At 41.0% G+C, this 14,338-nt stretch overlaps 2 protein-coding genes across 2 annotated transcripts in view; one reads left to right on the plus strand and one right to left on the minus strand.

The window, feature by feature from the left end:
• sipa1l3 (signal-induced proliferation-associated 1 like 3) overlaps positions 1–8,177 on the minus strand; it is a 91,098-nt gene extending 82,921 nt beyond the window's left edge. The window contains exon 1 of the mRNA XM_029445600.1: positions 8,093–8,177. The gene's annotated coding sequence lies outside the window, so the exon portion shown is untranslated. The remainder of the gene's footprint in view (positions 1–8,092) is intronic.
• Positions 8,178–11,277: 3,100 nt separating this feature from the next.
• Positions 11,278–14,338, plus strand: part of map3k10 (mitogen-activated protein kinase kinase kinase 10) — a 32,267-nt gene continuing 29,206 nt past the window's right edge. The window contains 2 exon segments of the mRNA XM_029446790.1: positions 11,278–13,418; positions 13,420–14,090. Coding sequence (XP_029302650.1) covers positions 13,183–13,418; positions 13,420–14,090 — 907 coding nt within the window. The 5' untranslated portion in view covers positions 11,278–13,182.

Below are 14,338 nucleotides of genomic sequence, written 5' to 3' on the forward strand. Positions count from 1 at the left end.
TAGCCTCCATCCCTGTATCAAATCTGATTTGGAAATGTGGAATGAATGAAATGCACATTTTGATACAGTACCATAAAAACTGAGCCAAGAGGCATTCATGGAATGACCAAACGTTATACTCAATTAGCATTAAAACAATGGCTCCACAGTCAGCAGTCATAGCCGAGATCTGAGCTGTGAAGCGGAAGGGGGACAGAGAGAGCATATGTATGCATGTATGTATGCATGCCTCTCTGCACTTATACTACAAAATAAGAGAAAAGAAAGACTCTTTCTGTCTCTTAGAGACATTACTTTTGATGCTTTATAAAACGTTTCACATTGAGACAGAAGAAAAAATAACTAAAAACATCTTTAAAAATTACCCATTACTACCCAGACACATAATCAGACACACACATGAGGCTGTGTGCGTTTATCTGTCTATGTTTTACAGACGCGCAGGTCACAAACATGGGGAAAACATGCACATCTATCTACACGTTTCCTGATGTTGTTTGGGGTACGCCCTTTTCTCCAACCGTTTTTTTCAACAGCAGTTGGAGAGGAGCCAACTCTCCCAAAAATGAATGCGCAATGATTAAGTCCAGGATATCAGCTGCATGCCAGAGTCAAATTGTGTTAACATTTTTCTGAGCTTGGAGGGAATGTTTTACTCATGTGAACTGCTCATGACTGATCTCTGCAGTGTACGGCCACTTCTCTCCCCGATGCCTATTGTCTGATTCATCGCAACACTCATCTCCACCACATACTTGCTTCCTCCTCAGTACATACTCACTTCCTGTCCAACAGCTTGACCTCCAACAGGGAACACAGAGAGCCAGAAGGAGAAACATAAAATACAGATGGAATTTCACATGAGGTGTCTGGGGGCTACAAAGATGCTTTTATTGCTCTACAAATAGAGAGGGAAAAAAAGTCGTCAGACACATCTTTCAGGATGAAGAATTGACTCATTGTTCGGACATAGTGGGCTGGGTCATTACAACCTCTTGTTGATCCAGTGATTCAGGCCATTGACTGAGATTAAGAGCTTTTAAACTTCCTCATTCACATTAACATTCTTCATCAACGATTTCAAAAATCCTGTCATTATATTCTAACATATAAATCTATGAGTTAACAAAAAACAGCACGAACATTTAAAGCAAAATAAAAGATCACATGATAGTAGGTGCCTTGAGATTGCTCTCTGCTGGCTGCATTTCTCTCCCATCTCCATGTCCTGTATGTGGGAATTAATGTTCCCAGGTGGAGTTTAGAGCTGAAGTTTTAAATGGAAAATATTTGCTTGTTCCAGCATCTCAAATGTCAGTATTTGCTGCGTTTCCATTTTGTAATTGTAAATGGACTGTTGGTTAAACAAAATACACTAAGCAATGTTGGGGAAATGTTATTTGTCATTAAATAGACTAAATTAATAAATCAGATTATTTGAAAATGGAATAATAATTAGATGTAGCCCTAGTGTGCTCATATGGTCAAAGTAACAGGTAGGTATGAATCTAATTGTCGCTAAAAATGTATCTGGCAAATGTTGTTTATTTTTCTATTTTTGAATAGTCCCCAATTGTTTAGTCAACTTCAAACATTTCTCAGAGCCAAAACTGACGTCTTTAAATGTCTTTGTTTTGTGCCCCAATAATATTCTGTTTAAAATTATATATGACCAAAAAAAAACAGCAAATCCCCAAACTACAACAATCACTGAAATGATCGCAAAACTATAACTGTAGCCTTTAGATTTTTTGCTGCAGCTCGGAATAAATTAATAGTGAGCGAGCTCATGACTTGACAATTGATGATCAAGCTCATGTGTATGTAGGGTTCACAAGGTTAATTTACTCCTCCTCACTCCATTAAAAACAGATGGAGACAGAATCAGCTGTTTCTTTATCCCGTCATGCAGGATTTCCTCTTTCCAGAACATCTCTGCTATGTGTGTGACAGAGTTCTTTGTGCGCACACACACACACCACCTGTCAACCCTATGTGGGAAGCCCCAGTTAGGGACAGATATGAAGCAGGTGTAACAACACACTATACCCCTTAAAGCCGCAGACAAACTCAACTCCCAAGACACAAGAATCAACAAGTCGGAGGAATAAAGGCAATGAAGACATTACAGAGAGGGAAGTGTTTGCTGTCCCTCTCAGCTGCATGACAATTCATATTAATGGATACGTCTCTGAATACTTTGCAAGTCTCTACAACAAAGCCTGTACCCTGGAGATTGAGTGCGTGATTAGAGCTTCTATCATCAACAGTCTCTTACAGCACAGCACTGAAACACCATTTAACATCATCAGTCTCTTTTCAGAAAGGAATATATGCCAGAGAGAAACATTATAAAAGGGGGGGACAGGAACAGATAAGACCTCTTCATGTTACGGAGATGAGCCCATTCAGTCTTGCTCAAGGACTGAGCAGGCCTATAGTCAGTTATCGCAGAGATTCCTGCTCCGCATCGCCTTGGATTCAGCGTGAGAATTGAGAAATAACCCAAACAGTACTGTCTGGGAAAATCTTAAAAGTTTTCCTCTGTTTCAATAAACACAGATTTAGAGCTGCAACAGTTAGTTAAATCGATTAGTCGATCAACAGAAAAATAATTTCCAACTATTTTGATCATTTTTCATGCAAAAATGGCAGAACATTTAGTTTTCAGCATCTCAACTATAGATATTTTCTGCTTTTCTCTGTTTTGTTTCATATAAAAATGTAAATCTTTGGGTTTTGGACTGATAACACATTTAAAAGACATCACTCACTACCTGAACTGATAGGGCTGAGTACATGCCCTATATTAAGTAGACATCCAGCTGTACATTTGAGTGGCCTCCACTTTAAATTGCTAAATGGACAGCCTTCGTAAATCACTCTTTATATACAGCACTTTGTCAGGCTGTCTAAATGATTTGTAGCAAATGTATACATCCAGTTAACCCGTCAAAAGCGTTGTGTTAAGTCCAATAACCCTGTTTAAGTGTGTTGTGTATAGATAGTGAGGCATTCCCTCTCACTCGCTCCCTCTGCTACCAACGTTGACCAGGGGGAGGATGCAGGCCGACCTGTGGCAAGAAAGGCCTCCCCAACATCTGTGTTTATCCTCTGGCTAAAACCAGCAGGCTATATTTATCCCAGTCAAACATACCCAGAGCAGAGAGGAGTCAAGAGAAGGAAGATGTAGCCTGGGACATCGCTTATGCACCTACTCTGTTTTATATCTACCCTTACCCTCTGTAATTCATAGAAACTAAACACTGTCAGCTCTACCAGCACATTTTAGAGATTTACACGCCGGATTGTGATTCCCTGATTCATGCTGTTCCCTGAGAAGAAGACACAGATTGGTAAACAACACCTTGAGGGAATCTGACCTCTGCAGTAGTGAGGAGAAGAAGAAGAAGAAAGGAGGAGGAGGGAGGCTTGATAGATCAACTGCCTACCTAGAAAATGTTTTATAGCTGCACAGAAGGCAATAAAGCAGAGACTCATTTCAGGAAACATTGGTGTGCGCTCCTCTTTCTGTAAATCTCTGACCTCTTGACACTGTCATGCACGCTGACTTATGGATAAGACCCTCAGGGGAGGCAAATACATCAAAGAGAGTGGAGACAGGGGGGGGCTTGCAATACGGTGGTCTGATGCTATTTCATCTTAAACTGTACCACCTGCACTCTGACTAATACACGCGAGTGACGCAGGTCTACTGAGCACACTGCGGTCAGTTTTATACCTTGAATAGGAGTTGTTGTTTTAAAACCAGCACACTGTCTCAGTTAATGCTGGTATTTAGATGTATGATGTTTAAACAAGCATCACAGCAGCTACTGTAGATGTTGAGTAAATTATCCAGTTGTTTACACAACATCTATGTATACGTAAGTATATATAACTGTAATGCTTGTTCACATAACTGATGTAGACTGAAATGTTGTAAAAATATATTGGCTATATACCAGGAGTAAGCAAGACGGTTAAGTGCACCTCTGATGCACCTGTTCATCACATAGTCAGGTGTGTAAATATGTTTTTTCAGTTATTTGAGGTTCTCACACACACACACACACACACACACACACACACACACACACACACACACACAGTAGGGTAAAACTCGTCACAGAATTACTCAATTCAGTTTCTCTCAACATCCGCGCCGGGCTCTCGGTTTCTGTGCTGTCTGTAGGTCTCTTTCTTGTGGGTAAAATTTTGTTTAAATATCAATGAAATTCTGACATGAAAATATTAGACTTTATATTTAGTTCCTGAGGACCAAGGTGACTGTTTTTTAGTCTATTATATTTATTGTCTATTTCTATTTAATCCTAATTTAGAATCAAATTGAATACCGTTTGATTGATTTTATTTTCATCAACTTGAAAGGTGCTCTACAAATAAAGTTGCCTTGCTTTGCCTATATTGTGTTGTCAGTCTTTGATCATTCTGTGTATGCAGCATTTAAGAGGAAGCTGTATGGACCAACTGAGTTTGATTACCGTGTCACAGCGACAATGTCGATTTAAATATTTGGAGATCTTGTGGCAGGTATAAGAAAGGTTTGGTCACCTCCAGGGTGGTTGTAGATGGCAGCTTTGATCTGCTTGTTATACATTTATTTTAATCCAATGATTTAAAAAAAAGAGGAACATTTAAATAAAATATCAACCCAAATAGAAACACATGTCACCACAGTCAAATACTGCCCCATCTGCATCAACCCCGGTTGGGAGGAGGCTGTGATGCCAGGTGTGATGACGTAGGCTGACCCATTCAGATTAACCACTGACATGGGTTGAATCTGCGTCACAGTGTTGGTTTAAAAAGGAGTATAAACCATCAGCATGAGCCAGCAATAAGCTGAGTGAGAACAGTTTGAAAATTATTTCAATGGCAGAATTCTTTAAGCTCATGTTTAAGACAATGCTACATGTTCAGCCTCCTGAAAATACGCACTTAAGCACATATACGCAGCCGCCACTGTGCACCCTGGCACAGACCAGATGGGATCTTTCCCCCGAGGTATCGTCCTTCCTCTGTGACCTATCTGGATATATTCAATGAATGATTGTGATGGATGTTGTTTGAGGAGCTTGAGTGTGTGTGTGTGTGTGTTCTTCTGCACACTGCGAGAACACAGAATTGTTCATTTCTATTAACCCTTATTTAACTAAGCTGCCTTCGAGGATTAAATAGAAACCTGGCAAGAGGCTTTTCGTTCTAAAATTACAAACAGCAGGAGGGCTGCCAAGGTGTCGCGGTTAAGAAAGGAGGACTTCAACCAGAGCTGGTGCCAAAACAAAATCTTTGCTGCCTTAAAAACATCACAAAATACACTTTTGGCAAATGTATTATTCACCCAACAGACAATATGTGCGAGTTCTTTAAAATCATTGTCAAGAATAAAAGACCAGGGAAAAATCAAGAAACTGATGAGTCACCTCTTCCAAGATACGACATGGTGATTCAACGTCATGTTTACAGGCGAAATAACTCAGGTGGCCCACATTCAGCTCTCTCTTTGAAGATAGGATCCTTTGTTCCCGCAGCTGTTTGCAATGAAACACTGAAATAGTAGCACAAAATATGAGATGCTGCTCAAGATCACAGACTGTAAGCAATTGTTATCTGGTACCCAGTGGAGCCAACTACAAGCCGACTACTGGGAGGTGCTTTACAACTATGTGACGTTTGCCAAAATATGTGTGGATAATGTGATATCATAGCAAAAATACCAAAACACACATGGTTATACAGATAATATGGGCCTGGAAGGACCTCCCAAATCGTGTAGTATTGGCAGCAAAACATATTCTGGACAAAATCTAAAAAGGTATGCATCATATTTATGAAAACTTTTGATTGGGAAGGTGAAGTCTTACCAGAGAAATTGGATCTTGAAATGTGTTTGTTTTTGACTAGTTTCAGAGTATCGCGTTTTTCTGGCCAAAACCAAAACTAAGAGCTCATAAATATTGTATATTCTAAGTACATTAGATTTAGTCATTTTTCTCTCAATAGCAGTGATTTTAAAGGTGTCTTGCATTGACTATAACTGGGTTACGTGGCTCAAACTGTTCAACTTGGAGGACTGCAGGGCATTTGGCGATGGGTTTGTTAGCTACATAGCAGAAATGTCTAATCTTTAAATGCAGTATAAGCGAATACTAGACTACACTGTGCTGATTTCTGATGCAATGTTAGTACTATAAATTGAACAATTAGATAAGATATTTAAAGAAGAATGCATAGAATATGCCAGAGACATTTTATAAGGTGTCTTTTTAAGGGCTCAGACAGTTATTGTTGGCCCCTTGCCTTACTCTTGCATACAAGACAAGTGAAGAAAGATTCTACCTACACCATAATCTGGACTTCCTGCAGGTTTGCCTCATCTCTTGAAAATCACAAGCTCTTGCTGTTTTCTATACATCAATAACAGCTTGCAGGGACATGCTGCTGCACTCACTGATGTAATAAATCACTCTGAATTAAATGTGCACTGCCATTGTTTCTTCAACTATCAATTTATGAATTGTTTTGCTTTGTCATGCAGGTAGAGAGTTACGAAAGAAGACGGGAAAGGAGTGTATGAAGTAAGTGAGATCATACAGTGAAAGTTATGAGCAGTAAGGCGGCCTTGTGGAAGTAGACTGCTTGAAACTCTAAGATCTGATGGTCTGATCCAACATAGCGACACTAGAGTTTCACAGAATGAGTAAGTTAACGGCCCATAAATAGTAAATCTACTTAGTTTTGCTTCAAACCATTGTGAAAGGATGGAAATGTCTTCCTGGAAAATATAATCAGAGATTATTGTATAACTTACTTCAGCAGTCTAGTGCACAGCCTTTGATAAAAGGAAACTGGATTTACAATATGGAGAACCATGTCAATATTATTCAGCATTGTTTGCTGCACAATGCTGAATAATATTGGGCAGTGGTGTGCTCAACACTTGCTGCAGTTACAGGCAGGTTAGCAGTAAGATAACTAGTGTAAGACACTTAGGCATCATTCTCAGATTTTCCCCGGTAATAATTATTCCATTAGTTCCAGATGGGAGGCAACCAGAGTCGATGGTACCCAGAATATGTGCAGTGCTGCCATGCTCTGCTGCTCTTGCACGACCGATCCATAATGCTGATACTCGACGTGTCATTTCCTGAGGGCTGGGGAACACAGCAGCAACAAGGGGGATCTCTATGAAAGGGAGACGACACGCCGAGGAATCATCACCTCTCTATTCAGTGTACACATTCGACCACACAAACGCACACACTGCAAATCCTGCGCACACGTCTTTTGACAGCTGAACTGAATCTGCGTGTCCAACCACGACCAGCACCAGGTCTCTTTTAATGATCACATTTAAAACATGTTGGACACGGCAACCAGTGAAATGTACAACTACTGCAACACTCCTGTAGAAACAATACGTGTGTGTGTGTGTGTGTGTGTGTGTGTGTGTGTGTGTGTGTGTGTGTGTGTGTGTAACCGCCCAGCCAAAATATTCCCCATGCAGCTTATTCTGAAACAAATCTCCAGCCAAGGCAACTTCCGATTTGCAGCACAACTACTCGAAATTCAAAGCTCGTCCAGGCTAAATAGCTGGCTAGCTCTGCCCCCAAACAAAGCTCCCATTGTCTGGAACTTGTAGTCTTACTGTTTTCTCTTGGCCCTCACAACTGTGATTAACTCAGGTACGAAAAACTACAAATCCGAAGTCGGCACAGCATTTAGAGCATGCGCAGTGGAACCTTAATGAGCAGGAAGGTTGTAGAATATATAGTAGTTAATGAATTGTTGCGGTTAGCGGCATATCTAAGGTTATACATCTACTCTGTTGAATGGCCGGAGGTCGAAGTGAAGCGTTGGGGCGATGTGAACGGTTTGAGGTGGTGCTCAGACTATCGGCTGAGCCGTAGTAAAGAGCCTGTTCTCTGCATTGACTGAAGTTGGTCGGCTCGGCTTGCTTCTCTCTCGGAGCTCCCAGCTCGCTAACGTTTAGTTCACGCGTCACTTTTCAGCGCTTTTGAATCAACCCAAACTGTTCAGAGACAACCAAAAAGAGTACACTCCTTACCTAACGCTGCTCCGGTGTTTCCGCTCGGCTCTTATTCCGTTAACATAAATCTCCAGACATTGTGGAAACAGTCGTTGTAGCCGTCGGTCGACTGCCTGTTCACCAAGCGAGACGCTGCCAAGAATGCTCAACCGAAACCACCAGCACACTCACTGCGCACGCGCAGCTCCAGTTGGCGCAACCTACTGATAGTAACACACAGGGGGCAGCACGCTACTACCACTGGGACTGTAAAATACTGTGCTTCATGTAAAACCAAAGGAGTAGTATGCTATTGTTTTTGATGCTATACCAGAAAGTGTACTTATACTACGAAAGTATGGTGCTGTAGATCTACCTTTACATTTTTTTAATAGTGTTGAACTAATATTCAATGGAGGAAGAAGTATTCAGATATTTTACTTATAAAGTAAAAGTAACAGTAACAGTGTACATTACTCTCTTAGAAGAGAAAGTCCTGCATTTAAAATCTTACTTAAGTGAAATTACACAAGTATTAGCATTACAGTACATTTAAAGTACCAAAAGTAAAAGTACTCATGCCGAATGAATCAGAATAATGTATAATGTATTATTGGACTATTACATTATTGGATTGCAATTATAGATGGGTAATTATAGGTAAGTAAAGGTGGGGTAGTTTATATTACCTAATAACATGCTGGGTATTTTAATCTATATTAATACATCATACTTTATGTGTTGATTAATATTTTGTATTATAATTTAAATCTGCAAAGTAACTCATAACTAAAGTTATCAAATAAATGTAGTGGAGAAAAAAATACAATGTTTGCCCCAAAAATGTAGTGAGTAGAAGTATAAAGTAGCCTAAAATGGAAATACTTAAGTAAAGTACAAGAACTTTAAGTACAGTACTTAGTTGACGTACTTCATTACATTCCACCACTGCTAATATATTACTATTACTACTAAATTAACTGAGAATATTAACGGGAAACTACATCTGAGTGTAACACTTGTAGAAATAACACTAGAGAACCATTCTGTATATTTAACATGCTGCATGGTCATGTCTTTGAATTTGCATCGCTCACAAATTATTCAATAGCACAACCTGGTGGTTGCTAAGCAAAATCAGTCCTCTGATATCAGAATCAGTTTTAATGGCAAACTATACATTACACATACAGTACAAGGAATTTGACTCCAGTTTTTTGTTGCTCTCAATGTATTTACACAGAAAAACAGGTAAACATAAACATTATATTACATGATATAACAGTAAGTGAAACATATACATATATATATATATATAAAGTATATAAAGCAACAACATACAATGGCAATACTAGCATTGTATATATGTTAGTTAGTATTTGATACACTAATTAGATTAGATTCAATTCGATTTTATTGTCGTTGCACAGAGTAGAAGTACTGAGACAATAAAATGCTGCTTAGTGTCTAACAGTAGTGCAAAAAGCAGTAGAGGGTGGATATGAATACGCTAAGATATACCCCTATACAGTATGAACAGTTTAAACATTAAGGTCAATAGTATAACATACAGAATTAACAGATAGAGGTATGATACGAACACGGTGTATATATGTAACGTCAAATACAGTATGGACATTAGTATAAATATGAATGTATGTCATTTGCATATGTTTAAAAATAATTGTGTAATATAGTTGAATTAGTGGTTATTTATCACCAACATGGAGATCTCATTCCTAATTGTGATTACTGAGCTAATATCTCCATTTTCACTTCACATCAATTATCTAATCATGTTTTGAGAAATCACCCCTGTGAGACCAGAAACATCTAAAGAGCTAAAAGTACCCACAATAAATATAAAATCAAAGAAAATAAGTTATAAAAGTATAGGTAAATTGTTTCAAGATAGGCCTAACATTTAATAAAAATAAATAAGCGGAAAAATAACTTATGACTTGGTAATGTAATGAAATGTTTGACCACTGCAAATGTATTTTTTGGTGTCTTGTAAACCTATGAGGGATGGGCACTTTGCTGCACGACACAAAAATAAAGAAATGAATCAGTAAAATCAGTCACTACAACTATCAAATAACTGGCAGGTCTTATTAATGCACTGAGACCTGATTGGTTAATTTAGGAACACATTTATTGGTGACCTGCCTCTTTAAATAATACAATAAATATACAGTATGCTGCAATTGGTGTGACATTTCTACTTTTTCCCCTTCTTCCCTTTTGTGTAATTAAAGTTACACTTGTTGAGAAAAGAGAAAAACCTGCCATTTGTGGAAGAGCAAGTACAATTTACTGCAAATACATCTGATCTGTAGGCAACAATGCAGCCAGACAGAATGCCTTCTGATCAGCAAATTGTTTGTTGTATGTCTTCTGATCTCTGCAACTCCGGCAGCTGTCTCTGAACCAGAGGATGGTGTTGATAATGGGATGGCAGTAATTGCACTGATTTCTCCAAACAAACAAACAAAACGCCTAAACCACTGAACAACACTAAATACTTTGTGCTTCACTCATTAGGCACCAGGGGTCAGTATAGCTTAAAAAGTGATGGGCGTGAATACTACTACTGTATAGTGATTGTATGAAATACAATGAAATTATGTCACACTGTCTTTGTTATGATTGTTTTTTATACACACTGTGATCCACCAACATCTTGTGTCTGTGCTCAATATGCACCCTTAACCATGTCATGTATGGTCTTTTTCTCAAGAAACCTAATTTTATGCAATGTCAAGAAAGAATATGATATTATTTGTCTTCAGGTTATGCTCTTCTTGCATAAAAGAAACTCTGGTCATTTTTTTGCAGTTACTTGCTAATTCTAGTCTTGAAAGTCAGCGCCAGCGTCTATCGTTATGGTGATTTAATTTAAGAATAAATGTCCTTGAGCAGCATACTCAATCCCTAGCAGCTACTATTTTTCCTTATGATTGTACTTATCGCCAATTATTTAGTTATATGAGCTTCCAGAATGATGTAGGTCAGCATGTGATCCTTTAGAAACTACATTACCCACAGTGCAACCGCACACCCTCATCACCAACACAGCCTTGTTCCAACAGGCTGTAGTGTCCTCCTCTCCGCCCTGCACGGTGAGCTGCACCCAGATCTGCACACACATGATGGTAGTAAGTGCGCGGACAGCCTGCGTGCTTCAACCCATCCCTATGTTTTGTAGATTGACGGTAGTGGAAGCGCTTGTTCCCACTTATGTGGACTGCGCCCCGGTGTATTTGGATGCAAACTCAGCCCACATACTGACAGCTCGTTGCTCGAAATGTCACGTCTCTTTGGAGGAAAAGCCTATTTGAATACAATGGACCTCCGGACGGCTGGATGAGCGGCACGAACAAGGACTGCTTGGAGCGTTTTAGTTTGTAGCCAAATTTGGTTACTGACCTGGATGGTCCCTCTTTACTCGGATGCAACCACACGCCCATGCGACGATGTCGGTGGATGTTGCTGCCCTCAGTGTCCAGGTTAGGTTACAGTAAACGCTAATTGTTTACGTATTAAAATAAAGCAGTTTGGGGTGGAAGACGCAAGCTGGGACTGGATACAAAATTGTGCGCACATAATAGGCCTAAATAAGCGTTTCTATTATTATAGTTATTATTGGGCTATTATTATTATTATTAAGATGGGGGGTTGGTTCTATTTATAAGGGAAACATGGAACATTCATCGCCTTATTTCATCTCGTCCACTCTGATGAGAGATACTGTAATGCTGCAATGCCTCCATGCAAACCTTCATTGACAATACTTTCCACCTTGTTGCCGCCGTGTGATGGTCCCTAAAGAAGTCGTGGACATTTAAAGCCTTCGCTACACGATTATTGATTGATGATCTGAAACTACCACGCGTGCTCTTGAGGCAGGATAATGATATATGCTGGCATATCTTCCCTGTCTCCAGTCCAGAAGAGTTTCTTTTCTCACCGAGGACTCGTCTCCATCACAAATGTAGCCCAGCAGAGGCGACTGAAGCAGGCCGCTTCACAGAGACGGAGGCGGGTTTGTTGTGCTGGATGCTGAACATGGTCTGTATTAAATACCTGCCACCGGCTTGTTTCTGTAATTCCCCAGCTTGAAATGGACGGGCCTTTTTTGATAAAAGCTATTGGTGGACGTTGAACCGGCTCATGCATGCAGGATTTAGTCTGAACCGGCTTGTGGATGTAGGGCGAATATCCGCGGATATTACCGTATAGACGAAAAAACAGCCCGTGTTCATGGAGATGGCTGGCGGGGGAGGTGCATCTACACTGGGCTGGATGAGAAATAATGAGGACCCCTGCTCAGAGGATTTCACTCAGCTCAAACACAGACTGCTGTTTTTATTGGCAGCCTAAATACTCCATATTCAATACTAAGATTAATCAGGTGTGGTTTTATTATCACCTCTCAGTGTCTCGAGCCCTCACAGTCAAGACACTATAGTTCTCAATGGGCTGATATTGACTTCAGAGGAGTTATGTGTTTATTAGGGCAAACGATTCAAGACTATATATCATGAGCCCAGATGTTGTTTTGTTAAGTTTAGATGAAAACAGCAATGTAGGACATTGTTATTAAGTATGTAACTGTTTTATTAATTGTAGGCAACAATTGAGGAACCAGAATTCACTCACTGATCAGGAGCTCATCCGACTGAAGGCATCTTTCCAAAGGATTTCATCAGACCTGCTGTTTCTTAAATAAACACATATTCACGTCTCCTGTCAGAGTCTGTGGCAGCTTTCCAAAATACACAATAGTGGAAACAATCAATTAGGTTTCGGAGGGGGTTACACTCATGGATGTGCTCTGCTGGGTGTCATTGATGTACATTGTCCCTGAATGAACTTGCCTTTGGGAATACATGTTACTTACACACTGCGTAGCAACAGCACAGCAGCAAGTAGTTACAGGATTTGGCACAGTTTCAACAGCGAGATGTGGTGATGGGGGAGAGCAGTTGCAGCTCTTTGATCCTTTGATCCCCTCCCCCCCAACTGGTGGTCCAGGACACCCCTTCTCTGTCAATGGGCTCTGTATGGATTTTGTGCCTAAGTTGACAGAGGGGAGGCCTAAAGCGTGAAACAGCAGTCAGGCTGCCATGAACCCATACGGCAGAGCGAGCAGCACAGCAGCCCCCCTGTCCTGCACCAGCTGTGGGGGCTGCTGTGCCCCGCCTCCCCCTTGCTTAACCGAGCCCCCCTCATCTACTACCTCCTCCTCCTCCATGCCCCCGAATATGACCCCTCCGCCGCCAATGTATCCGGCCCCAGTAGTGCAGGTTGAGAATGGCAGCAGCTGGAACTCCTCCACCATCTCCTCCTCCCCAGACTCCCACCCCTGGTCACCGCTGTGCTGGCAACAATCCCTACTGGACGGCAGTGTTCGACTACGAGGCCACAGCAGATGAGGAGTTAACCCTGCGGCGCGGGGACCTCCTTGAGGTCCTCTCCAAAGACTCCAAAGTGTCTGGGGATGAAGGTTGGTGGACAGGCAAGATCCAGGACAAGGTGGGTATCTTTCCATGCAACTACGTCACGAGGGGGGGCGCCGCCAACTACCAGCAGCTGACTGCAGGCGGGGTGGGTGACTGCCCCTTGGAGATAGACTTCTCAGAACTGCACCTGGAGGAGGTGATTGGAGCTGGTGGGTTTGGGAAGGTGTACAAAGGATTATGGCTCATAGAAGAAGTAGCAGTAAAAGCCGCCAGGCAAGACCCCGATGAGGATATTAGTGCCACAGCAGAGAGTGTGCGGCAGGAGGCCAGGCTGTTCTGGATGCTCCGGCACCCCAACATAATCGCACTCCGTGGGGTTTGCCTGCGGGAGCCCAACCTCTGCCTGGTGATGGAGTACGCCAGAGGGGGGGCTTTGAACCGAGCGCTTGCTGGGAAGAAGGTTGCCCCGAGGGTTTTGGTGAACTGGGCGGTCCAGATTGCCACAGGGATGGACTACCTGCACAACCAGGCATTCGTACCAATCATCCACAGAGACCTCAAGTCCAGCAACAGTAAGTACTCCAAGAGACTTCGCATTAGTAGATGAAGTTTGCTCAGTTGTCATGGAGATGTTTCAGTCATTATCAATAGAGCTCCAACGATCAGTCAATTAACTATTTTAATAATTGATTAATTGAAAAAGTAATTTTCCTATAAAAATGGCAGAAAATGCTGTTTTCAGACTGAAGAGATTTCCTGATTTTCTCTGTTTTATATCATAATGAACTGAATATCATTGGGTATCAATGACAAAACAAGA

This window comes from Cottoperca gobio, chromosome 13 (assembly GCF_900634415.1).
Source record: "Cottoperca gobio chromosome 13, fCotGob3.1, whole genome shotgun sequence".
Classification (NCBI taxonomy): domain Eukaryota; kingdom Metazoa; phylum Chordata; class Actinopteri; order Perciformes; family Bovichtidae; genus Cottoperca; species Cottoperca gobio.